Source organism: Hermetia illucens, chromosome 4 (genome assembly GCF_905115235.1).
Source record: "Hermetia illucens chromosome 4, iHerIll2.2.curated.20191125, whole genome shotgun sequence".
NCBI lineage: Eukaryota > Metazoa > Arthropoda > Insecta > Diptera > Stratiomyidae > Hermetia > Hermetia illucens.
Window position 1 is genome coordinate 18,115,748 of NC_051852.1, and position 27,224 is coordinate 18,142,971.

The window sequence follows — 27,224 nt, forward strand, 5'->3', positions numbered from 1 at the left end:
AATACCACTGATGCTCCCAACTGTCATACGGTTGACCTTTTTCTTCTCCGCTGTCGATTTCAAACCAATTCCTTCATCTGTACTTTTAACGCAACACTCCAATTCTTCGTCATCTTTCTTTGGTCTGAAGAATTATCAAAAACTGATCCTGTCTCTCAGCCATCCACGAGTGCAAAATAGGCAAAATGCAGGGAGAGCATTTATAAGAATACGAAGGCGAACTTGCCCGATGCAATGGTGGGGGAACACGTGATTTGTTCGAAAATACACATCGATTGGCGGTTCAGGATATTGGGTGTTTCCCACTTCCAACCAGAATAGCTGTTGCCAGATGAAAAATGTTCAAACCTGGCACCAAACTTCCTGCAAGTCCAGCATCTTTAGCAGAAAAATGATTTCCATTTTATGTATCCCCAATTGTGCTCATATACAGTAAAGGATGCAGGTCGTCCAAATGTGGAGAACCTATGCCTGCCAGGAGTCCATCGAAACCGCACATTATGTACCGATTTGTCCAAAAAATGCAGGATAGCTTACAGTTTCGCTGGTAGCAATGCATGCTGAAGAGTTTCCATCATTTCTTACTCGGAAAGGCGACTCCACCCTTCCTGCAGTCCGATGTACTCGTAGGGCTCAAAAGTTTCAGCTTGTTGCAGGTCGGACGGTTGATTTCGGTACCTTTCCCGTAAAACTGATTTCTATATTGACTAACTCAACTAACTCATAAAGCTGAAGTACATCTAGTCATGTTGATACAGCAATTCCACATTACTGACGAGAGTGGGCTGCGTCAGCCATTTGATCTGAAATAAACGCGCTCCACTGGGGAGGCTTTTCTCGTCCTGAGAGACACTGTTTATTGACTCTAGCCGACCTAAATAATAATTTTTTTTTATGACGATGCCAAAGTTCAGTGGATGCCCTTTGATGCTATAAAGCTATAGCAAAACCTTGGCGGGGAGGAAGGAAGTTAAGGGTTGGAATGGGGAAGGGTTCGAGCGTGAAGGAAGTGACGATGCACTCCTTGCCTAAACATCTGTATGTTGTAGTCAGACGGGAATATGGTAGTCGGTTCCACATTCCAAGGCATGGTTGCATTTCTCATTGCTTTAAAAGGGTTGGTCTCCTACAAATTTCCATTTTTTTGGGTTGTGTGGGGATGCGAGGGGGGGGGGGTTAAGTTAACCAAAATGGGGGGATATTAATTAGTGCATTGATAGATAGATAAATTGTCTATAATTCAACGGCATTTAGTCTTTCCCCGGACCTACTAGAGTGATAGAGGTAGTTTCCACTAAGCTGCTGCACGAACTGTATTTCGGCCATCGACCTTTAGCTTTTCCGGAGATCATTAGTCGATTTTTATGCGGAATGAATCTCAAAATGATTGTTCCAACGAGTAGTCGTACTTTGTGATGAAGTTTTGATCGAAGGGAATGTCAGTTCACTTAAAGAATGTAGCATGGAAGTCCAAGAACTGCTGGGACCCTCTATTGGTCCCAGCACTCTGGAAATGGCACAGAAGTTCGCACACGGCAACCATTAGTTTAGCCGCGTTTGTAGATGCTTTGAATTTACCTACTGGAGGGAGTAAACAACAGTGATTGTGGCAGGCCGAAAAGGTGTATAAAATGTGGAGGAGAAAAGGTCGCATATTCAAGAAGAAAACTAAGAGAAAATCGAACTATCAAAGAAATTATGGGATTCCAGGGGATGCTCTACCAAGTGAGACAGTACCAAAATAATGGCTCTTTATGCCAGATCTCTTGGACTGTGAATTGGGGCAGTCGAATTACAAGGTTTTTGCGGAGCTAGATCTGGTTCTGGCAAATATCGAAAATTAAAGCATTTGTCAGAGACGTGGCTTCAGATTAGAGAGTATAAATAACTGGACGCATACCGCGAGCATGGTACGCAGTCAGTTCTCATGAGTCTCCGGCAGTGGTGGGTCGTTGAGGTTGTGAAGTCGTGAGCAAGAAGGGTTTGCCAACGAACCCAATTAAAAGTTAATTTCGACGAGAGTTTGGATAGAAGTATCCTGTGAGTTACAGTGTCGAAGGCTTTAGTGAAATGCCGTGAATTTAGACATTTGGCGACAAAGTTGGTAAACTCAACAAGGTTCGAGGCATTTGGACCTACGTTTAACAAAGCTGTGTTGCTCTTTTACTATGTGGTGGCCAAAGTGGGCGGACAACCAGACGCTGAAATATCTTTTAAAGATTTTGAAACAGGAGGAGAGGAGGGAAATGGGACGGTAATTCTCGGCAAGCGTACGATCCCCACTTTTGTGAATGGGGATGATGAGAGCCTCTTTCCACAAGCCGGGAAAGTGATTCTCTTCGAGCCTTCTGTTGAAAATAAGAGATAGAGGAAGGGAGATGGACTTACCAGTTTTGAGCAAAAAGAGATTTGGAACACCATCGTAGCCAGGTCCGACAGTGGCATCAAGGTTGCCAATGAGGTACTCGACAAGGAGAGGGAAATGGTAGGCAGGGTAGGCTACATCCACTATTGGGAAGGATTCGGGGGAAGGTGGGGGAGATAGGAATTGAGGAAGAGTAGCGGCAGAGTAAATCACAAGATAATTGGGGTGAGTTAGCTGAGGAGCCAGAGAATTTAATGGATGGAGGGGATAGCTGGGCTGGACAGCGGGAGTTGCGAATGTGGAACCTGAAAGGTTTGAGGTTTCCGCGCTTTAGTGTGTTTTCAACACTGGTCAAATATTCGTTTCTTGACTTACGTATTAAGGGTTGGACCGAGGAACGCAGAGATTTGAAAAAAAACTAAGTCAGCATAGGTTCTAGAAGACAGGAACTTATTCCTCGCAGCGTGTTTTTGTGGACTTCTGTGGTGAACCAGGCAGGGTAACAGGGCAAACACTTAGGAAAGGAGGGACGTAACAGGGAAGAAAATCAGATAAAATGGCATAGAAATTGTTGAATGCTTGGTCACACGTAAATGGATAGAGGAGGGAAACCCAGTTGATTGCTGCCAGGGCTGAGTTAAAACGTTCGAAGTTCTCCTTACGAAAGCTGAACTTGGTAGGCTTGCGCGCAACAGGAGAGCGGAGTCGGGATATTTGAGCATCGAACTTGAGATCAGGATGATGGGCGTCAAGGGCAACATAAGACGGCGTATGAAGGGATTCGGAATGGCAACGCACAGTAAGGTTAGAGGGGACAAAGTCAAGAGTGCGATCTAAGTTAAAGCTTAAATTGGAGGGCGGCACAGAGGAAGGGAAGGGTGGGAGGAGTTATTAGGGGGAGGGAAGGGTGAGTTGAGTTATTAGGGAGGGAGGGAAGGCCAAGAGTAATGAGCCAGGAGAGCATGGGAAGATTAAAGTTGCGACAGAGGATGAAAGGAAGTGAGGGGAACAAAACGTAAAGAGAAGGCGGCATACGTTCGGCAGAATGACTCGTACAGTTACAGAATCGTAGGTGGAAGAGGAGGAGTTTATTCTGCAGTTTAGTGCAGAAAGGGTTCGGAGGATTCTCTGATGATCAACAGAAATCTGTAAAACATTATCGGTGGATTGCAATGAAGTCTGTGATAATGACAATTCAGACGTAGTTTCCCAAGGCGGAACATGCAACGAAACCTAGAATAATGCAAGGCATATCTACTTAAAGCGTGGTCCTCCTCGCGCTTTGTGGGAATTCCGTGGGGAACGAGGAATAGATATGGGAGGAGGATCCCAGATGTACTGACGCGACCTGGCTTGACAGTGTCTTTCTAAAGTTTACTTCTCCGGCCATAAAAAAAGCAAAAAGTTTTCGTTGCATCTAGTTGTTCAATCAATCTTATCCTCCTTTAGATGTGTAGATGTGTCTTCGCCGTTCAGATTGTTCTGGCATTTATTCATCACCTCAACTGTTCAAACTGACGCTAAGCCTGTTTTTGATCCCCCGTTAAACAAGTAGTTCGTCTCTTATGAGGGGCTGTTTTGGAAGCTACATAAATTCTGTTCTACAATAAACTGGTTCCTACTAAGACCGTAAAGTTTTTCCTCTTCTATTTTTCTGTGATACATTAATCACTCCAGGAGAAAGAGTCGTAATCCTGCAAGCTTTTGTGCTAAAAGCGGAGTTGAATGAAGTTCCTATAATGCACGGCAGATACTCCCATCTAGGAACATTATAATTCCCGAACTCTTATCGCATAGTATACCATCTATACCACATAATGAGGGAGCTAGATCCTGACATCTGTTTCCTTTTTCTATCACCGGAATATTTTCACCTGAATTCGCCCCCCGGCAAACCCATTCCCCAATCTTAACCCCAAGCACTTTATAGGATAAACTTGTACCCAATATACTTTCATCCCCAGAACATATTTCACGAAAACGTCATGTTGAAAACCAAAGTTTTGTTATCTCATTTGAAAAAACATAAAAAAGCGGAATCCTCTTAAAATATGTCTCCGACAGGAGACCCAGATAAAAAAATAAAAAAAAGCATAATTCACCATAAATACACACTCACCCTATTATGGAATCCTCTGCCAACACGTTCGGCTTTCACCCAAAGTTGCCACTCTCCCGTCTTGCCATTCCATGATGAGCAGACATGATGCCACACGCGCATTTTCAGGGGGTAATTGAGTCTGAAATATAGTTTTCAGCGAATACAGTAAGGACATACGACAAGGAGGAAAACCAACAAACAAGGCACACATTAAAAGTACGTTGGTTGGAAAAACTTTTTCCATTTATTCACCACCACTCACCTGTATAAGGATTGTCCATGTACAGCCATTGAAATAAAACTTGATCCTTTAGAATTTGCGATCCATAACTGAATTTCGCGCGGTTCATCGTCAACTGTAATTAGTTTCCATTAAGATTAATGACATTTGCAATGTTCGTTGAAATTATGTGCATGAAATTTACTGGCGTGGAGGGAAACATCGTTAATGGTAAATAGAGTAGAAGTGGATAATAAACTTGACGAAATGGGGGATGAGAATCGAGAAGTGGAATTCGGCCTGGAAGTTCGCAAGGAGCGCCGTCGGGGGATGCTGTGCCAGGGATGGGATCCAGTGAATAGGTCGGAATTCGAAACACCAACATACTTCAAGTTAATTTCATATACAAATTTCCAGGATGGCAGGTAGGCTGGCTGGCTGGAAGCTCATTCAGATTCCAACCACTGCTCCAAAAATTTCCCAGGTTTAATGACTCAAAGTTACTTCGCTGGAAACTTTTAACAAGTTGCCATTACACGTGAATGGAGAGGTCCTTAGGTTCGGTTCGTCTTCATTTCTTTTATTAATCCTCGGTTGGGAGAGCTGCACTAGCACCGCTCCTGATTTTCCCAAGGTAAAAAAATCAGTCCCCATTTTGAATAGACCATTGCACTTGCTATTCATTTGGTGTTGAAATTTGCATGCTCCAATTTTCCTCCCCCACAAACTTCTTGCTTCTTACACAAGGATCAGCAAGCTCAGCAATCTGAGCCATCAACTGCTTGCACCTGGCCCTCAAAGGATATTGACCGAGCAGCTTCGTCTTAAAGTCCTTCATAATTCCTCCTAGACTAGCGTCAGGTGGGACGGGACCATTTTCCCTTCCATTCGATTTCACGACATTTTCGCGACAAGAAGTTAAACGCTAATTTACATCCCGGGGTAAGTGACTTATGATGGACTTTGAAACCGCGCAACATCTCGAGTTCCATGCACCATAATTAGCCCAATCTGCAACGGTTACGATTAAGTACTCAACATTAAGAGCCTTGTGCATGTTCAACTTTCACAATGGCATCTGAAACAGTTTTTTTTTCGCGCAACTTTTCGCACAGTATCTGCTCGACTCCGCTCTTACTTTCAGATACCGACTATTATCTTTGCAAGATAACAGTCTAAATGTCGACTTGGATTGACTAAATGGCAACTGTAGCATATTCAGGTCGCAGTTTTACCTTGATCGCTTCATATCAAATCTATGGCGTAACAAAATTCGTGTCAAATTTCCTGCGGTCTCTCTGTTATTGTCTGACATAACTGCGTACGGGTTTCATAGCTTGGGGGCAAAATCTGTGGCGAATTAAAATGATGGTTGTTTCGTGGAAAATATGGTCGATTGTATACAATGTGGTATTATCTCACGCGACAGTTTTATGTGTGGAAAGCCTGGAGCTACTCCAACAGCAATCGATTGGTGTGAATTCTATTGAAGTTGGTTCAGGTGTAATAGATTGGGTTGTCCATGATCTAGTGCCGGCAGAGTATTGTCTTGCCTTACTGGGAGTACATGCACTTTAAAGAATTCCGTAAATGAAGTTAATGAATCAGCTAAAATGGTATCAACTGCTTAAATGATGGCTGAGTAACATGGAGGAAAGTATGACAAATTTGGCTCATGGTCTCCCAAACTGGCAACAACTTGGCTTCATTCTGTTCGACCTTAGATTATAGGTCACTTGGTTCCATCTGTGGAAATAGCTTTTTATCATGAATTTCAGAAGTATCTGTCATGTGACTCCCTTTGTTGTCACCCTTCTTTTCGTATTAGCCACGATCCTTGCGACAGTGAGCTAACACTCAGGTAACAACCAAGTTCATACTTTAATTTTCATGGTGACCGTTGAGATTAAATAGAGACAAGTGTAAAGGGCGAATTCTTCAACCCCATTCCCTAATGGAGTGAAAACTTTATGGAGGAGGTAAGGGAAGGTGCATTATTTTCAAATTCTATAAAAATTTCTGATGGTCACCCCCCTTAAAAAATTCTGGCCGCTCAAAATAGGGTTGTTTTTATAACATCATGGTACAGTTGAAATTTCCCACCTTACCTCGTGAGAGGTGGGACCGATATGTAGAAGAAAGAGGAAGATTCTCCTTCTCCAATTCCGTTAAAAAATTTCGGCGGTCACCTCCATCCTCGCCCTTAAAAAGTCATGCTGCCTCAGAGTGCGGCTATTTTCATGTCATGGGTTTATTTTTGTACCCCAGCTCTGCAGAGGTAAAGGAGGATATGAAAGGAGAAGCAGGAGGTCTTCCCTCTCAAACCCCGTTAAAAATTGTGCCAATCACCCCCCTTTTGCCTCAAGTGGGAAGTATTTTGGTATCACCATTGGAAAAGCTGGGTTAACCAACTGGTAAGGAGGTTGTCTAGATGGAAGGAAAAAGCTCCGGTAAAATACCATAACGATCACTACTCCTTAAAAAGTTATGGCGCCCCGAAGAGAAGCTACTTTCGTATCATTAATAAGCTTTTTGGTTAGGCAATCAGTATCGTGATGGGCAAGTGAGGTTTCAGACGAGGTGTTACTCCGGTGGCCTTTAGATCCCCTCCCGCACCCGCGCTCTGTAAACCCCAAAGACACCGCGACGATGATTGCTCTACCCACAAGTTTATTAGTGATACAAAAGTAACTCCTCTTCGGGGTGCCTTAGTTTTTCAACGGGAGAAGACTACCACAATTCTCCAACGGCGTTTACGAAGAGGAGACCTTCTTCTGTGATAAACACTTGATTTTTTTTATTTCAAATCATATTAAATTATTGATAAATTAAAATATTATCTAATTATTAAATTAATAATAATATATTTCAAATTAATTCACCGTGAGGAGTCCCTCCTCTCCTCGGGCTCGTTTCGTCTCGAACTGACATCGAAAACCAATTTTCACTGTCAAAAGTAATTTTTCGATGTTGTGGTCAACTCGATTTGCACTTCCGTGCGTGCAACATCCAAATTGTTCGCTCTGCCACAACATTCCACCCCCAGCTGAAACTAAAGGGGGTTTCCGTGAAGAATTAGGTCCACAGCTCCCTCAACTCAGCTGCCGCAAATCAAAGCGGACGCGTCGCGCATCTCTTGCTGGACGAAGGACTTTAACCGAGCCCGATAGACCCGTTTGATCGTGCTTCCGACGTTGAGCAGACGCAACAGACCGGTAGGGGGAGTCTCAGATTTTCTCCGTATACCAGCTCCGTGGGACTTGCAACAAAATCTTTGCGATTGACTGTTCGGAGGCCAAGGGTTGTTTTGGGCCATTATAGCGGCCTTCAGCGTCCTGTGCCACCTTTCGAGCATCCCATTGGACTGCGGGTGATAAACGGTTATACGGTGGCGTTTTAAGCCGAGGAGTTTGCCCAAAGACTACTCAAACTATCTTCCCTGGTCGGTGCGCAAAGACTTCTCAAACTACCTTCCCTGGTCGGTGATTACAACTACCGGTACACCAAAGCGTAGAATCCATTCTTGACAGAGGGCCTCTGTACAAGATTGTGCAGTATTGTCTTTCAGAGGTATTGCCTCAGCCCACCGCGTGAACCTATCTATGATTGTGAAACAATACCTGAAACCGTGCGAGTTTCGCAAAGGGCCCGTGATGTCGAGGTGGGTTGTGTGGAAGCGCTTGGTGGACCGAGGGAACACTCCTATCTCTTTCCTCACATGCTTTGTTGTATTTCACTTCTCGCATGCGATGCACTGTCTGGCCCAAGAATTAATGTCCTTGTTTATGGACGGCCAAAAATACTTTGCGGTGACTAACCGATTCGTTGTCCGAATGCCTGGGTGTGCTAGATCGTGAACGGCGTAAAATACTTCCTTTCGGAAATTGGTCGGAATATATGGCCTTGATCCCTTGTCTGAGGCTTCGCAGTATATACTAAATGGAAACTAGGAAACTCCCTGAATGTGTATTTGAAATTGGTCCTCAAGTTCTGAAGAACTGCGTTGTCCTTCTGCGCCTCGGTGATTGGCGGAAAATCGGCGGTGGCGACGATCTTGACCTCTGCAATACGTGACAAAACCTCAGCAACCACGTTATCTTTTCCAGACAGGTGTTGAAATTCGGAAGTAAACTAGCGGATAAAAGTCAAATGTCAAAGTTGGCGTGGAGACTGTCTGAAACAGAACTGAGTGGCTTATGGTCTGTGAACGATGTGAACGGCCTGCCTTCTTAGGTGATGTAGTTCCGTTGAGCGGGATTGAGCTGTTTGGAGAAGAAGCTCAACGGCTGCCAGATTTGAATCACTTTGTGGTGAAAAGCAGTACTACGGCAATGTCCGAGGTATCGACGAATACGTCTAAGGGTGCATCTTGCTGAGGGAATACCAGAAGTGTAGCATCCACCAGCTGTTGTTTGGTGGTCTTAATGCCTGGACAACTTCTGGAAACCACTCAATCCGTCGGTTTTTGGCCCAGATAAGAAGGCGTTTGATGGTGGCCAGCCTTAGGCAAGAAACGCCGATATAAATTTAACATGCCTAAGAGCCTTCTGAGATCCTTAAAGGCTTTTGGAAGCGGGAAGCTCGAAATCGCTTGCACTTTGACTGGATGCCTTCAGGTGGCCGAGGAATCGCAACCTGAGGTGTGCATATTGCCGTTTTCGAAATGTCTTTGGGAGCTACTGGGATTTGATGGGATGTCTTACATTTGACTTACAACCAATAACAGACAATTATTTCTGTTATTCCAGCTTTGGTTGCAGTAATCTTTTATCGAAAAGAGCTGTAAATTTTTCAAGTTTCGATGTTAGGATTGTTGTTGTACAAGTTCCATGTGCCCTAACAGAGTCTTTTTTGCATCTTTTGATAGCCTGATGCCACTAACCACGTGACTTCACGAATTTTTCGATATGGATGTTGCTATGAAGAAACGAGACGTAGAAGGTTTAATCTTGAAGAGAGGTTCCAATTTTGCATGCCACCGAGCTTTTCGTCTTAAGCGCCTGTCTTTTACTTGAAGAGTTGAATTTGATGATTTTTTCCTTTTTCGTGACTTTTTTAAGGCCAGTTTGAGAAGAGACCAAAACAGTTATTGTTTTGAGGTGTGTATACCCTACCATCCGGCAGCTAGTCCCAGAGCCAATTCCTGGGCCTACTTCTCCGCTTATCCTTTCATTTTCTTGACTATTGAAAATCTTTTTCATTTCATGTACACCTTCAGGGAAGTGGGCAGATGGTAATTTGAAGAGACCAAGCTAGAGGAATGAAGGAGGTGGTTAAAACGAATCCAGAAGTTTCTTGTTGACGTTGGGTGTGTGAGGTCTGCCATTATCATACAGCAGGCAGCCTTACTTTGTCAGCACACTCCTTGTTTTATCCGGAATTCTTTTGAAGCTTTTCAGGGTCTCATTCTATCTTGCCGCGTTGACGATTTCCCCCTGCGCTAGATGTTCAATCCAAATTATGCTTTTATCGCCCCAAAACACGAAATTTTAGACTATCTATGCCAGAGTGCCAACTTACTTAAAGCTTCAAAAAACATAGATCTAGGAGACTAAGATCGAATACTTATTCCACTTCAGGCCAGGATTTACTTCCTACGATTTTGGGGAGTCTTCTAAAAATATACATTTTTGGAAATTCCCTTCTGATCCTATTATTTGTAATTACCCACCTTATCAGAAGCTGCCTCACCTTTGCTCTGGGAGTAGCGTGACCGAAAGTGACAACAGGTGGAAAACGCTCCTTTATATAATCGCAAAAACACGACAATTATATCCAAATCTGGGAGTGACTTGCTTTTCATTTGGTCCGGTACAACATCAAGTAGATGTAGACTTAGGATCCCTCATACCCCAAACAAAAATAGCAAACATTTGTTATATTCGTAGAATGAGTAAAGCGTGCGGTGAAATTGTTACAAAGCCTGTGGATCTGTTTGATCTGTATATTCTGGTCATCCAGTTGAAGCTTCGTTTCATTGAGAAGTGGAATTACTGCAAGAAGTAGATAGCACTATCAATCTTGTGCTGTCCATAGAGCTAAAGAAGCATTAGAAGCCGGAACTTTGATGAAGAATCAATCTGACATTTTTGAACTAGGATTTAATAGGCAAAAAAAACTCAACATTTTGGAACGCACAAGGTGGGATGATCTAGAAAACCTACGTATAATAAACAGACAAAATTGGTCACATATACATTTTGTCATAGTCAAACCAGCATGAAACAGAAAGGCCGGGGCTCTCACAGAAAAGGGTCATTCTACCACTAATCAATGCATGTCCTCACCTTGACCGACTAGTGCTGGAAACACAATATACCACCCAGTTTTGCCACTATCTCGTTTTCCCCTACTAGAGGAGTCATTACGTAAAAAGAAGTTTCCACACAACCATATTTACGGCGACCAATCAGCCTCACCTCTTTCGTGTTGAAGACCATAGAGCGCGACCTGGTCATCCACTTAAGGGCGATTATGGAGAGAATACCTTTCCCTAATTTCTCAAAGTCAATTCCACAGACCGCTCTCCATGAGGTAATCGGCACAGTTCCGCGATCACTGCAGTAAAAGGATACCTTAGCTGCCTTGTTGAGTATAGAGGGAGCATTCAGCATTCACTAGTGCCAATGCCATCAAGGAAGCCTTGACCTTACGCATTGGATAATATTTATGCTAAGAACCAGGATAATCCAGTTGGATCTGGGAGGCAACCACTTGACCACAGCTGTGTACAGAGGCATGGCTCCGGTGTTCTGGTTAATAGCGATGGACAAAATTTTGCGAATATTGGACGGCAGCGGCGTGAAGGTGGTGGCGTAAGTCGACGACTTGCTGATATTAGTGTCAGAAACGTTTCCCTCCATTACGGGTCACATTACTGAAGGAGCGTTGCGCAAGGTGTATCTGTCGGCCGCAAGATATGGACACGGCATAAATCATCCAGTCAAAATAGAGTTCATGCTATTCACCACCCCGGCTGAATACACAACGATTGGTTCTTTCCTCCAATATAAAGTATCTGTGTATAATATTGAATCCAAAGCTAAATTGGAGATTGAATATAGAAAAGAGGATCAAGAAGACCTGTATAGCCTTCTATGTCTGCAAGAGAACCTGCTCCTGCCCCTGGCGCGGAAATGCACAAAATTACGGCGGTCTGCACGGGGCATTGGCCCATAGGGGACCATGCCGCTAGACTCAATTTATAAACCATTCTCTTAGAACCTCAGAGAGATTTCTAGCTGCAGAGTGGGAGAGTTGCTTTCGTTCGTGGATGCTACAGGCCGACTGTGAAAATCTAAGCCACCTGCACTCTGCCTTCTTGCTCTCATAACAGCAGTCACGGTTTTAGGAGTTTGTGGCATCACAACAACGCACTCCACCGCGCTAATGGGGCTCTTCGGAGCGGCCAATGATACCTAACTACTTTAGAACTTTATAAATCCTCAAATAAAATTTGTTTTGTCTAGCTTAGGTTTTAACTGGGCTTTTTTGACCTTCAATATAATATTCACATTGATGTCGTCAAAGGACTAAACAACATCTGACAATCATTTCTGCTTTGTAAGAAACCGTCTTTATCCTTTTTTGGTTCTTTAATTATTGGATCCATCTCTTGTCGTCAAATTGTGTCAAACTAAACATTGAAGCCATTAAACTAGGATGACCGAAGACAGCAATGTCAAGAATTTAAGGTCCGTTGTTTTCGTCGGAGAATCTCAATATTCCTCATTGATAGGGCCAGGCACATGATTCGTATTTATAATACTACAGTTGAGGGCTAGCGAAGGTCCTGTTGCTGATGCTCTATTATTTTGGATGGATCAATAGGTAGCATGTATTGGATCGGGTTTTATGGTCCCATGCAGTAGAATGTGGGCTTATTGTATGTTATATCATAGTTTGACAAGATGGACCTAGTGAAGCCCCTTTTTAGGGTGTGTTATTCGTGAGGTAGTATAACTGCGACGCGGAGTCAGTTAATACGATATGAGAGACCGTTCTTCCCATGGCATAGTTTGCGTGTTCCCATAGTAGATAGTGACCGGTTGTTAAGCCTGTCAGCGTTTCATTTCCATTTTCTCCAGTCCCAGGACCCCGATAACTGCTATTCCCTATCGATTAGCTCTAGTCATTTAATTTTCCAGTTTCCTATGGCTTTCAAGTGCAGGTGCTGGCTCAAATCATCCACTTTTTCATTGCCGATAATACCTTTTTCTCCTGTTACTTCAGTGTTGCTTAATTGTTAGTTGTCAAAGTATTCAGTTGTTAAAGTATTTCCACACCAATATAGATCTGGGTTAAGCTAATGTAACAGCCTTTAAGGTCGCCTGGCTATCAGAGAAACTTTCTGAAGCACAATTTTCTGGTATACACTCCTGCCTGGAATATAGTGGTGCTTTGACCTATGGTATCCACATAGGGTGTTCCGGATTTCTTCGGTGTATTCCCGCTTTTGACTCATCTGAGTTTGTGTTATTCTGCATCTGATGGTAAGTGGTTCTACTGAGGAAGCTGAATTTTCTTACTACTGGTGCTAAACTCATGCTGAATGGTGATGCCAATGAAGCTAAGTGATCCTACTATTGAATCAGATGGTCCTATCAATGATGTTAGATATTCAACCATTAATGTTGGATGATTATGTAATATCAGATAGTTGTAATGGATATATCATAGTCATACTTCAGTAAAATGGGTCTAGATTTGGAAGCAGACTCGTAAAAGCCTCCATGTACATGTCTGTTAATGCACAGAATGTTGCTATTAAAACGCTGTAATTACTCGTCAGTTATTCCATCTTTATTTCATGTAATGACTTAATTCAAAATAGCATGTAACCCTCAGTGGTTAACTGAAAATGAGTCCCCAGAATGATTGCGCTGTTGACACTGTTTTCCTCAATGGGTCAAGTATTTTGAGGCGTTTCTGTATTATCTAGGTTAATTACTAAAAAAATTGCTTCCCAAGGGACGAGCTGACCCCTATGCCCCTACCGATTTTATAGTAAGAGACCCAGTACCAGTATAGATTTGAACTTTCTGCAGTAGTTTGTGAAATTATGGTCACTCCAAAGAAATGTTTCATTGATGACTCTAAATGCTGAAAAAACCGTCTGGTGAGCAACTATCTACTGCCTCGGGCTTAGAAAATTTGAATGTTTGTAAGTAATTTGTTCGATCATCAAAACGATCTCTTTGAGTCAGTGTTAATGTTGCAATAAAAACAGTTGTTTTTTTTGAAAATTTGAAATACCCATTTATACTTTTTAATGTTTCATTATCTCTCATTCATCCGTATTGACGGTATTTACGACCACTCGGGCCGTTCACACAATCTAAGTATCTGAATCTTTCTCTACCCGAATACGTAGCTTCCGAATCTGCTCCAAATTACCCAAACTTTTACAATTTGTCGTCATTACCGTCGCATTACAAGACCTCACAAATTGCTCTTACACGTAATATATTACGCAATCGCATCTAAGAACTTTTCACATCTTACGCAGCACGTGAACACCTCACGGCGTGGTTCCCGTTGTCACCGGGTCCAAACAAAAGTGAAAGGCTTTCAGGTGTATTTCACTTTCATTGAACAAAGACCGGATGCTCATTGTACGACTATGTAATCACGTCTTAGAAGAAAAGCACTCCGATTACAGATGATGTAAAGCTAAGTATGTATATTATGTGGCCATTTCCAGCACAAAAAGATACTATCAACAAACAAATGTATTTCCTTTTGTTTTTATCATTGAAAGTGTTAATTTTCGTAATTTTCCAGACATTTCTTGATAAACTGGTCCGTGAAAGTGTAACTACATGCATACAATGGTGCATGACATACACACGGCAGGTGAGACTGCTTTCGGGAATTCCATCTTCACTTGGATGATTACAGGTTCAACCGCGTGAAAGTTCGATCCAAGATACTTATGGTTGCATCAAGGACGCATTTTCGAAAGTATCCGAGAAAAAAATGCGGTGAATTAGTAATTTTTCATTTTCTCTTTTTGGGAGGACCCTGAGACAGTTGCATCTTTTTTCACGGTCCAAGATATCTTGTCTGGAGGTTTTTGATTTTTCGGGGTCGTAAAAATGTACATATTCATACATGGTCGGTATTTATGTACATAATAAAAGAATTCACTATTTGAATTTCAAAGTTTAATTGGATTTTCAACAAGTCTCAGATTTTTTTAAGTGAATTAAGATACATAAGTGTGATTTACTCAGCGATGCGAATTGAATATAGGAATTCGATTGGCATTTTATCTGAAAGATAGATATTCCTGCACGTTTTATTTCAAGGTAATCCGGAAGATAAACTTGAACAATTCTAAATCATCTGTGATGTTTCCGTGGAACATGATGATTAACTACAATCTAAATTGAACTTATGGTGAGACATGGCATCCATTGTGAATAAAATCGTAAAAAAATATCTGAATTTCTTCCAAAATTCCACAGTATACACATCCGTGCTAAAATTAAGATTGAGGAGCGAGATAGGCCACACTGAAGGACAAATCATTTGACGCTACTCGAATTCTAAAAAAGATGAATATTATATGGTACAAGTTGTTCTGAAATTCATTTGAAAATCCTTGAATTTTCTTATAGTTGCAATGGATTACAAAAAAAGATATTATTTGCTGCCCTCTGTTCAGCACTTCATCTGGCGACTGCAAAGGCTCCCGGGAAGCATCCACGCGAACCAAGACGTGTGTGCAGACATCCAGGTCTCTGGGGGGTATCAGCCTTTTTCGAAGAATGCCGAGATGGCGGGGGTGATTTAAATCTTGGTATCCCGGAGCAAGCGTAAACGCAAACCTAGTGCTGGAAAGGGTCAACCTGGTATCGAACACAGGATCGCTGGGGAGTCTAGAATTCTCCCCGTATACCAACTCGGTGAAACTGGCGGCAAACTCTTCACGATGTAAAACTAAAGACTTGCGACCACGAGAAGTGTGCCCTTATAGCGGCCTTCAATGTCCTATGCCTGCGTTCCAGCATCTCATTCGATTGCGGGTAGTACGCAGTCGTCCGGTGGCGTTTGAAACCCAGTAGTTTGCCCTACTTCAAGAACGGGGTAGACTTGAATAGCATGCCCTAGTCAGTAATGACTTCGGCCGGAACTCCAAAACGTGGGATCGATTCACGACAAAGGGCGTCGGCGCATCACTGTGCGGAAATGTCGGCCAGAGGTATTGCTTCAGGCCACCGCGTGAACTTATCGATAATTGTCAGGCAATACTTGAAACCATGCGAATCTCGCAAGGGGCCAATAATGTCGATGTGGGTCGTGTGAAAACGCTTTGTAAACCGAGGAAATGAGCCTACCTCTTTCTGTACGTGCTTGGTGACTTTACACTTCTGACACGCGATGCACTATTTGCCCCAGGAGTTAACATCCTTATTCATTGGTGGCCAGAAATATCTATTAGTGACAAGCCGATTCTTCGCCGAATGCCTGGATGCGCAACATCGTGTATTGCATGGAATACTTTCTTGCGAAAAGCGGCCGGAACATATGGCCCAAGTCCCTTTTCAGAGGTCTCGCAGACTATACAGGTCAGGTGATGCAGTTGGCGAGGGTTCGCTTTGTCGGGCTTCTGCTTAAACGCGAAGGTAAGAAGCGACGACACGTGAACACTGTGAACTTTATTGCCATGTACGCGGCTAATAGTTCACGATCGTAGGTACTACAGTTCTAGAAGAAAACAAGCTCAGTGGCTGCCAAATTTGGTTCACCTTGTGGTAAAGGGCCGACTCTATCGCCATGTCTGATGTATCGACGAATACGGCTAAGGGTGCATCTTTTTAAGAAAATGACGAGTGCAGCGTCAGCCAGCTTTTGTTTGGGTAGTGAGTGAATCTTAAGTCTTGGGTCCAGACAAGTAGGCATTGAGGATCGCTTTGGACAAGAAACGACGATAGAAGTTTAACATGCCCAAAAACCCGCGCAGATCCTTAATTATCTTAGATTGTGAAAAGTCTATGACCGCCTGAACCTTGTCTAGATCCGGTTGAATTCCCTCAAGGGAAATCATGTGGCCTAAAAACTTCACCTGCTGTTGAAGGAATTTGCACTTTTCAACGTTAAGTACAAGATCGGCTCCTCGCAGACGTTGAAAAATGCTTTCCAGATGTTCCAAAGGTCCAGACTCAGAAGAAGAGGCGAACAAAACATCCTCCAAGTGCACGAAAGAAAAGTTAAGGTTTCTCAGGACAGAGCGAACAAACTGAAAAGTTTGCGCCGCATTGCATAGACCAAAAGGCATCCGTGTGAACTCGAAGAATCCGAAGGGTGTGCATATTGCCGTTTTCGGAATATATTCTGGAGCTACACGAATTTGATGGTACGCCTTGGCTAAGACCAAGGTCATGAAACATACGGCAGTTAGCGAGGTTATGCGCAAAGTCGTGGATGAGTGGTACGGGATAGCGGTCTGGAATAGTCTGAGCATTCAGACGTCTGTAATCGCCACATGGTGTCCAGTCGCCGTTGGACTTTGGAACCATGTGTAGTGGGGAAGACGAGCAGCTTTTTAATGGTCTGCAATTACCGCCGCTTTAAAAGTGTGTCAAATTCTTTCTTAGCAACAACGAGTTTCTGGGGTGGGAATGGATGTTTGAGTGCATTGATTGCCGAAATAATATCTCTTCTGCTTGGAGGAACAGCCCCTATCCGATTCGATCGGAAGATTTCCAACCACGAAGACCGTGTTTTCCATTACATGTCCGAGTAAGGTATCGTCAGATCCCACCTTCTCATTCAGATCACGCATCACGATCATAATATCACCTTTAAGAAACCTCCCCTGAACTGCGTTTAATTACTCGTAGAAAGCATCCTTCTTCATTCCTTCTTCACTATAGCGGTGCATAGTATTGTACAATTTTGATGCTCCTTAACCTGGACCGGAATCTTGCAGTTAGAGGTCTGTTAGAAACCGTCAGAAACTTCCCGTCGCCGGATTCGCGTCTGCTACCGCTTGGCTGTTCAGAGTACCAGAGCGCATTGCCGTAAGAGGGGAGGGAATATTTTCCAGAGTCCCACCATCTTATTTTGCTTAGGTCCAGAATGTTTAGCAATTAATGTATTTTTACGGTACGTTTTAAGAGAAACAAGATGTTTTGAATGATTGCCTGATTGTCAGCATCCAGGATGGAAAGGAGCAAAGGAAAAAGGGGTATGATGCCACTTCTCTAATAGCATTAAATTGGTTGCATTTAGGCTTTTGCGCCACTTATTTCATGAGGCATCAGGATGTTACCTAATATCTTAGATTATTAGGGCATCGCAGACCCTAGTTACTAGTGTAACTTCTATAATGCGCGGTTCTAAGAATTCTGAAGTTTGAGCTCCTTGAGTTCAACAATGCCTTTTTTATGATTCTGTCTGAGTTGAATTTATGCAACACATAGTTAGACACATGAGGATGGACGATTCCGTAGCATACATAACGACGAAATCTATGAGCGATACCATGATGTCAAAAAATGGGGTATGTGCAGAAGATTGTGCGCCTCAATCCGTACAGTTGTTTAGGATAAAAGAGCGGGGAGGGGGGTATGCGCAGAAGACTGAGCGCCCTGACAGAAGAAAATTTCCTTTTCCGTTATTATTTCCAGTAACTTCTGTTTCCTTGATCAGAGCAGAAGCTACTGAAAATAATAACGATTTTAAAACGGTGCAACGCAGCACCAAAGAGCGTGCAGATGGTCCCAAATCTCCGGACGATCCGATCTAGGACGTTAACGATCGGCTTCCTATTCTTGATGACGGACCATCAATACTCTGTTTTACCGCTCTATATCCAAGGCAGGAGCAATGTTCGTATCGGTGGGAAGCCGATACGAACGTTTCTCTGTGGAAACTGTCACCCTGCTTTTCTATTCTTTCGAATAAAATCTATTCCTTAGTTCTACTGCCTTTACTTCGACAAAAAATTGTGCTTTGCGTTGTTCGGTACTGAAGTTCAAATCTTGAAAACCTGAGAGACAAGTCCGGAAATCTCAATCTGTGTACAAGTGTACCCAGGAGTACGAATTCAAGTCAATATCTAATCATTTTAAGCACCGTGTATCTCAGTTGGAACCTGAAGTATATCAGATCGAATCGAGGCATTAACTTTTATTGCTAGATGTGATATCTAGCAAGAGTAGTTTGATTTTATGCTCGATTTGCAAATGACAATTTTACCTATTTGGGGAATTTGGTAACAGTCTTGTAAAAGATGCTTTCACTTCAGATTTGCAGATTTGCTGAAGAGTCGTTTGGGTTATCTGAGCCCTGAAAAATCGTTCTAGTCTTTCCAATTTTCAATTTTTAGTCCTTTCTATATGTCCCGAAGAATGGGCTCCGTACAGTATGTTTAAAAGTTCATGAAAGATTCCCTGGTGACAACTTACAAAGTGTGCTAGTAACCATATGCCACCTCGTTGCACTTTTCCGATAAAATTAGAGTTTTTGGCTTTCCAAAACCGTTCTTGATCCCCATCATTACATGCATCACCACCTTATCGAAAGTACTTCTTGGAATATTTCGTCGGCTGTTTAGAACGAATTTCTTTATTATGCTTACGAGACGAACGACTGCCCTAAAGGGGAAAGATTTCAATTAACCTGAAGATGTTTGCGATTGCCTTGATCAGCTAGCTAAGAATCAACACCATAACCATAAGGTGAGAAGGTGAGACCATTGCTTAACCAGTTTTTGCTAGATTCCCAACACGCTAGTATAGTATTCACTGAGCAGAAAATCTTTAGAATTTCAAAATGTTCAACAACTATCGGGGTGTATGCATCCTTTTCCTTTCGCAGCTCAATTTTGTCATACCTTCAGATGTATGACAAAATTCTACTTAATTTCAACAAGTTTCTTCTTTTCCAGCCTTTGTCCCGTTCATTAGCGGGGTCGGTTCACTTTGATGGGTTTGCGTCATTCTGCTCTGTCAAAGGCCTGATCGGGAGACGGTCATGAGGTTTTCAAATCACCATCGCGTATCAGGTCACCCTTGTTTCGGTCGGGCCGTACAAGTTTCTTTTCCCCTATTTCTCTCTCTCTGTCTTTTTCTCTCTCTCACTCTCTTTCTCTCTTTCTTTTCTCCCTTTTTTTCTGTCTCTCTCTCTCTTTCTCTCTCTTTCTCTTTCTTTCTCTCTCTCTCTCTCTTTCTCTTTCTTTCTCTCTCTCTCTTTCTCTTTTTCTTTCTCTTTCTTTCTCTCTTTCTTTCTCTCTTTCTTTCTCTCTTTCTTTCTCTCTTTCTTTCTCTCTCTTTTTTCTCTCTTTTCCCCTCTCTCTTCTCTCCCCCCCCCTTTCTATTTCTTTGCTTTTATCTATCTGGACGATGCGGGTTTGAAGCCGACTGAAAGACGCCTCAATTTCATGCTGTTCCTAGGAAGATCATGGCTGCATACTAATAGTGATAATAACTGCATACTAATAGCTACGCGCCATCGGTTGCGGTTATCTGGAGTGCGTGTCAGCTCTCCCAATGACTTTCCGAGATACTTGCACTCCTTCTCAACTGATATGCGCGACGTTTCACTGCATGCATGCAATTGACGACTCTTCTTAATGTGTAACCTACCCACTGCCACTTCCGTCTTTCGATCACAGTGCGTATGAGTGCCAGGCCTGTGCGTCGAACAAGTTCTTTGGTTGAAACAATATCAGGCCAGAGTACTCCGATTATACAACGCAGACAGGTATTGACAAGTGACAGTGGTGGTCACCTTCCATACATGCTGTGCACCACAGAAAGAACACTGGCACAGAACAGTCTCAACTTGATCTCGGTGTCGAAATAACTAAATTTCCAAATCTAGACAATGCTGCGAAAGCGGATCTAGTGTTGTTAATGCATCGGACAACATCCAGTCCGGTGCCACTGTCGTCGGAGGATATACACTTTGATCGACACATTCGATGCTCTGCCCGTTAATGCAAGTAGGAGACCGAGAATCTTGATTTAAGAGGCAAGTCAAGTTGGACTGAATTATCTTGTCTGTTTTTCCGAATCTAGAGCAATTCGGTCCATCACTCGGTAACAGAGTAGATAGATGTTATCAGCATAGTCGAAAAGATGCCGTCCATTGAACTCCCCTACGTCCTCCGGACAGACTAGCATAACGGAATCGAAGAAAAGTTGGTGAATTGACGATCTAAACTCCGCGCACTGTTCGATAATGTTCCCTAGAGTGTTCATGTTTTCAATGCAGGACGATCCGGAGCAGAAACCAACCTGTTCTCTGTTGAAAGAAATTTTCGATATGTTCTTTGATGTATTCTAGGATTATTTTAGCTGGTTTTATTGCGTCAGTAGGGAGTACGCAGATACCCCTCCAATTGTTATACTCAGGATTTTTATACGAAATAGTCGATCTGCAGAAACTGCAGGTACAGCGTTAAATAACTCTCCGGAGAGATCACCGAGTCAGGCGGCTTGACTACTTTTGAGTACATAGATGCGACCATCAAATGGTGATCCTTTTCGAGACTCTTAATAAGTACATCCTGAATTTACTACTATTGCAAAATAGTTTATCTGATTGCGGGTACAGTGTCGGTTAACTGGAACCGAACTGACCTTATGGCAAGCTCTATCCTCGAACAATGTGCTACTAATGACGAGAGTGGAAGCTGCAGGCAGACACAAACCTCCCACTAGTCTTGTCTTGTCTTCAGGGAGTTGAAGGACAGAACCGTATTCTTAGATCTGAAACATTTCAGTCAGTTTTGCAGTCAGAGAAATGTACTTGGCTGCAAAACGCTGGTATGACCCGCTGCTACCAAGAAGTCGCTATAATTGGTCGTTATTTTACGGTGAAGGAGTCGATGTAGACCATCCTATTACCAATAATGTACTTCAAATAATAAAAGCCCTTTATGGCAATTTCGGTCCTCCCAGTATTCAGTGTAAGGTTAGCATGGGCACATACAGATAACAACTTCGTTAAAGAAGGGAAAATATCCGTCGAAGAGCTTGTGCTGTCTAGCAAATGCTGATCAAAGGACTTTGTGATTAAGACCGAATGTTTATCGAGCAAGTCTACGATAAACAATAAGTCGTCCAAATATAAAAGGACAAAGGTTCACCAAAGCCTGAGAGTGCGTTAAATTTGATAAAAAAATTCAGAATTTCATCAAAAGAATGAATAGGTTGCCCTCCGCCCTTATTACATTTAAGAACAATATCAAGGGCAGTTTTTCGTTTTCGTTTTTCGCTTGTTGTCTATCAAAGACTCCTTTTCGTTGAGGAAGGATAATTTTGTACAAGGATATTTCCTATCTCCAATAAAAAGACAAAAACAGAAATGGAGGACAGGCTATGAAATATAAAAGGACTTTGTCTTTGGCAATTTAAATTTCGAGCGTTATCAAGATATATTTTAACAATCATGGAAAAGAACCTCCTTTCGAAGATTTGCCCCATCAGACATTTGGCCTTGAATTAAAGTAAAATTTGCAGGTTTCAATCTCGTGACGTCTGAGAAAAGGCTTAGCTGTACTTGGTTAAATCACACAACCGTGATCCCAAGAGTACCTCGGATCAGCGCTTATAGTCAATAGTGAACAACGCCTGTGAGTGAAGTGGCGCTCCTTAGTCAGCTTGTTTACGACCGATACAGCAACTAACTCCTTACAACGTACATACAGAATCTACTTTAGGGTTGTTTATTTTGTCCCGCTTAAATGGTTCTTCCAGGGAGAGGGAAAGCCACCTCGCGGTTGTGGGGACTAAGATGTCCTGTATCAATGGTATTACTCACCGCACTTGTATCTGAGATCACACCATTTGATATGGAATTTGACTCATGGTTGAGAAATTTCGAGAGAAGTGCTTTCGAGAATTCAGTCATGATATTTGCGCTTATGTTAATTCGCTAGCTAAGATTGATCTGCACATCCAGTTTGATCAGAAACGAAATAGCAATACGACACGTGATTTTTTTTGTAATTTTACAATCTCTTGGCTACCTCCGTATGCAGAAGATGCAATTCAAATTTTTTTCTGCTTTTTTATGTTTCTAAAGCCATCTCTGAAGAGGTGGAGTTGAGAATTCTTTAATTCTCAAGATGTTGCCTAGAGTTGCTGGATGTTGTAATAACTGATTATACCTTGCAAAATAATCGGCTTCATAACAAACGGTCGGGCTTCATCTTCCGAGATTTTCATAACTCAGAAAATTCAAGATGAAGTATCTTAAAATCGCCCTCATTCTGTGCCATGCACTCTACAAACGAACGCTTCACTCCTACCTTTTATAGGAAGATTAATAGTAAAAACATTGAAGCTGTTATGACGCCGATTTACACCATCTCATCCGTATCCATTTAAGCGTGGCCACTCTATCCACGAGAAAAACCATCATCTTTCAATGCCACTTGAAGCGGTTTTTTTACCTCAATAACCCATCAGAGAGGCTGCATTACCTCACACCACTCATATCTCTCGGAAAACTGATTAATTATACATCACTTGTTTGGAAACCCATAACGATGCTTCACAAAGGCTCATAAATTAATTAACATTTACTCATGCGGTCATAGTTGAGTAAACTGTTAATAACACAATCGGCACAGCTCCCGCTTCAGGTCGAACTCCAGCATTTATGCGAAAATGAGGGTCAATTAGGCTGTTTCACGGATTATTAACGCAACACTTGTAGGCTTATCTCATTTTTCTACTCACCTGAATAGGTAAAAAGTGTATGATCGCCGGAATGATTGGTGAATCTCATCCATAGGCAAACTGTGAATTGGTCCATTTTGGGCATGTGATGTTTATACTGGACAGTGCCTTCGTAATCGAACGCGTATTTATCGACACTGCATGTGTCCTGTGGAAAACAGATTTTCAGGATATTCGAATGAGTGTCCACTTGTTGGTGATTGGTTAGTGGTTATAGAGTGCAATCGAATTAGGATTCATACTATGTTGGGTTCAAGAGGGATGTTGCTTGATGTAAGGGTATCCTTGAGACTGGGAAGCTATTTTGTATCGGAATGTTTTCCATTTTGTTGGAATAGATAGATTGAAGGAGTGAATTGAGTTAAATGAATTTGAAACGAATCCTTGAAAGTAAATTGGTATCTTGTTTGACGGGAAAGGAATAGAAATGGGAGTCATTATCGGGTTTACGTCAATTGCAGTCCTGCAAGACTACCGGATAGACCCTTTGATATGGAAGTCCTCATCAAGGATTCTTTCGAACATTGTATCCTTTCCGAGTTTGTCGAATGTGATGTTTATTTTTAGGTAGTCCTCAACATCCTTAGTGGACAATAGGTGTCGAATTCAATTCAAATGTTCACTCCAAGTATCCTTGAATACCAACTGAAGTATGAATCCCTCAATTGCAATGATATCCACTCAAAACGAAAGAAAACCAACCTCTGGAAAACCGGAGGACGCGAACAATTTCGACTTCGGGTCTTCATATCCACCACTGAACGCGTCATCCTCGAATCCTGCGGCAGAGGGTTGCTCCAACCCCGTAGACCCGTGAAGGCTCAATATATCATCACCGGCGCTCGTATCAACTAAAGCGTTAGTCGTTCGAAAGGATCCAGATGAAGCGGCTGCCACAGGAGGATGAGATTGTCGTATGCTAAAGGATGTGGGCGGTCCACTGACAGGCTTCCAATTGTTAATACCCTGGACGCTTGCTGATATCGAGACCGCGATCGCGAATATTGTAACGATATTCCCCGACATGATCGCTCAGAGATGAAACTTTTCCTTGAGACCTTCCGCACGTATCAATGTCTCTCAACAAACTAAATTTCAAACTGTTGAGATTTTACTTGGTTCTTGGATTTATTCATTCACTAGCATCAGATACCGGATAGCATGGGTTATCCACCACTACCTGTTGTTTACCGCGCCGCGGTATCGGTTGAGTGGAGGAAGCTGATATAACAATTTGAGTTGGTGCTGTTATATCAAAAAACAATCTACTGATCGTGCACAGATTGATGTAAGCGACGGCCAGATACTGACCTTCCACCACGCGCTAGCGCGAAAGCGGGACTCAATGAATCTGGGTCCAAGCAGAAGCTGTGAAAACGCATTGTTTCAGATACTTTTGTTTCTAATAGAAATGAGTTTCCCCATGAACAATATGTGATAGTTGAATGCAAAATTTTAACGTCTGGGAAGATGCAATTTTCGCAAATTTTTGGCGCTTTCAAAATATGGCTAAACTTTGGAAGGTTAGAAAGGCAGACGAACTGGTTTTGCGGTGGCGGTGAATTTCTTATTGTTATCAGAGGAGATCTGTGAAAGATCAATGGCCGGAAAACTGCAGAAAAAAGTGCAATTTTCAGATGCCTCTCTACTGGCTGCTCATAATTGGATCATTTTTGAAAAAGTATCTTAATTTGAGTCCGTGTCTTGATAGTCATTGTTTCAACAGAACTCATCGCCAAATCCGTTAATGAAAACATTGTGGAAAAAACATGAATATATTAGCCTTCACTGTGGGTCTCCTAACTGTCAGCGTTATGGTCAAATTTAACCTGAAAAATGTGGGAAATTTGAAAGTAGACGTCGACCTCAGAGGAGCTAACCAAACCCATTTAGATTAATTCAAATTTCATTCAAAACTTCAAACAAAATCCTTTATTCTGCGAAACGTCTAGTTCTCAGATTTCTTCAGGAATAAAAGCAGCTCAACACTTCCGGGAAAGTCATTCCCAGTTTACCAAACTTATCATCTTCTTTGGCATTTTGGCTGAATTGTTACTTTCAAAAGGTCTTCAAGTCCAACAGTCACCGGGTTTTGGCAACTGAGTCCAAGGAGAGTGAGAAACGTTGTTTATTAAGCGCCATTTTTTTTTTGTCGGTACTTTCGAAAAATGTATCGCTCAATATTTAATCAAAAATCAATAACAAATATTAAAATGCTGATGAGGTTTGCTCAATACTTTGATCGTTTGAAACAGTAAGTTCATGGGCGGCATAATCATGGGCTTTGGTACGCTATTTACCTGATAGTGTTTCATAATTTTATTGGCGGGCAATCAGAGAGTTGACAGTGTTGATTGGCGATAGGGGGGTACCTTAATCAAGAGTAGTTTTGGTGGAGGTGTGTAATGTGTGTTCCTGATCAATAGTTTTGGAAGGCTTGATAGTATGCCCCAAGTTTGCCTCAACGTGGAAGGGACTTTGTATCAAGAATACAAGCTGGGATGTACCTAAGTTTCAACCTCACTCAAACTTAGCCATCTCTTGTTGTTCGGCAAAACAACGCTTCAGAGAGTATAGTTAAAATAAAGTGTTAAGTGAGTTAAGTGTCCCACCTTCAGCTGAGTTAAATAGCGCTATCTCAGCGATTCCTTGTACTGACCGTACTTGACTTGCTTCCCTGCTATTGGACCTCTCCGAGAGTCTTCTCTGTTACGCGACATACGACGGATTAAAAGAGTATGATGTGACAGTAGGCATTCCTCAAGGTTTTACAGATAACTTGGCGGTTGCGGTTGCGAACCAACCCGAGGACATAGAACTATACGGAAATGAAACCATTCATGCCATCAAATCATGGTTATACATGGTCAAACTAGATTCGGTGGTCGAAATGTCGCAGGCGGTCGATATTAACAATTGCAAAGAAAACAATATTTGTTAATATGTATCTGAGTTGATGATAATGAGGTCTTCTCAAGCTCAATCATCAGATACCTAAGAATATTGTACTGTCAAGCTGTCATGGAATACGAGGAGTTATAATGATCGTAGATATTGAGGGTGGGGGGTTGTCAAATGACGAACCAGGTTGTCTATTATCAACCACGAGTTCAGAGTTATTGCTCAGCACCTAATTGCAGCCCTTCTCACGTGTCCTTTGGATAAGTGTTGGTTTTATTGGAGCCAAGTGTGTCCCATACCGCTTCAGGTATAGAAGGTTTTGTGGTTTTTAAGGTTTTATGTGAACCTTATTAAGATCAGTTTACTGTCTGTCTTTTTTCTGTTGTTGGAAAGTGGAAAGTTTCAAAACCTACCATTGGCGCCGGCCAGGCGGCTATGTGAGACCCTTGCCTTATCCCTGCTATCACGATGAGTGCAATATATTCGGAGTGCAGTTAAGCTATATGTGAGCTACATTTTCTTCTACTTATTTTCTTTTCCAGTGCATCCGTCAAGACTAGGGCTGCATAGCAGCATTGAGCTGGCCATCCTAGAAACAATGAGGCGACCTACATTTGACAGCATTCTCACCATCGGTGCTCCGGTGTTATATGACCTCGTCGCTGCACCCTCTACATGTAATTTGGCATTCAGCCTCTGGTCGATCATTATGCCTAAATACTTGCGCGCAGGTTAGGTTGGGAATGTATTGTTTGTATTCCAACTTCGCTCTGCCTAGACGTGGACTTTTTCCGTTTAGTGCTAGCTACAACTTCCCTCTTATGCTCTGCGAAGCGATAGCCCCGCGTTTCTCAGGCAGAACTTAATGTTGTAAACTGTTTCATTCGCATATATTTCGTACAACAACCGTCAGCCCAATATCAATCCCGACGCCGA

The 27,224-nt window shown here is 42.4% G+C and overlaps 2 protein-coding genes across 4 annotated transcripts in view; one reads left to right on the top strand and one right to left on the bottom strand.

The window, feature by feature from the left end:
* The window catches only part of LOC119654383, a 42,375-nt gene extending 17,887 nt beyond the window's left edge, over nucleotides 1–24,488 (bottom strand). Inside the window, exons 1-4 of the mRNA XM_038059751.1 lie at nucleotides 24,090–24,488; nucleotides 23,388–23,535; nucleotides 4,729–4,822; nucleotides 4,485–4,605 (exon numbers count right to left, since the gene is read on the bottom strand). Coding sequence (XP_037915679.1) covers nucleotides 4,485–4,605; nucleotides 4,729–4,822; nucleotides 23,388–23,535; nucleotides 24,090–24,413 — 687 coding nt within the window. The 5' untranslated portion in view covers nucleotides 24,414–24,488. The remainder of the gene's footprint in view (nucleotides 1–4,484; nucleotides 4,606–4,728; nucleotides 4,823–23,387; nucleotides 23,536–24,089) is intronic.
* LOC119654382 overlaps nucleotides 1–27,224 on the top strand; it is a 406,510-nt gene that overhangs the window by 206,437 nt on the left and 172,849 nt on the right. The window lies entirely within an intron of this gene.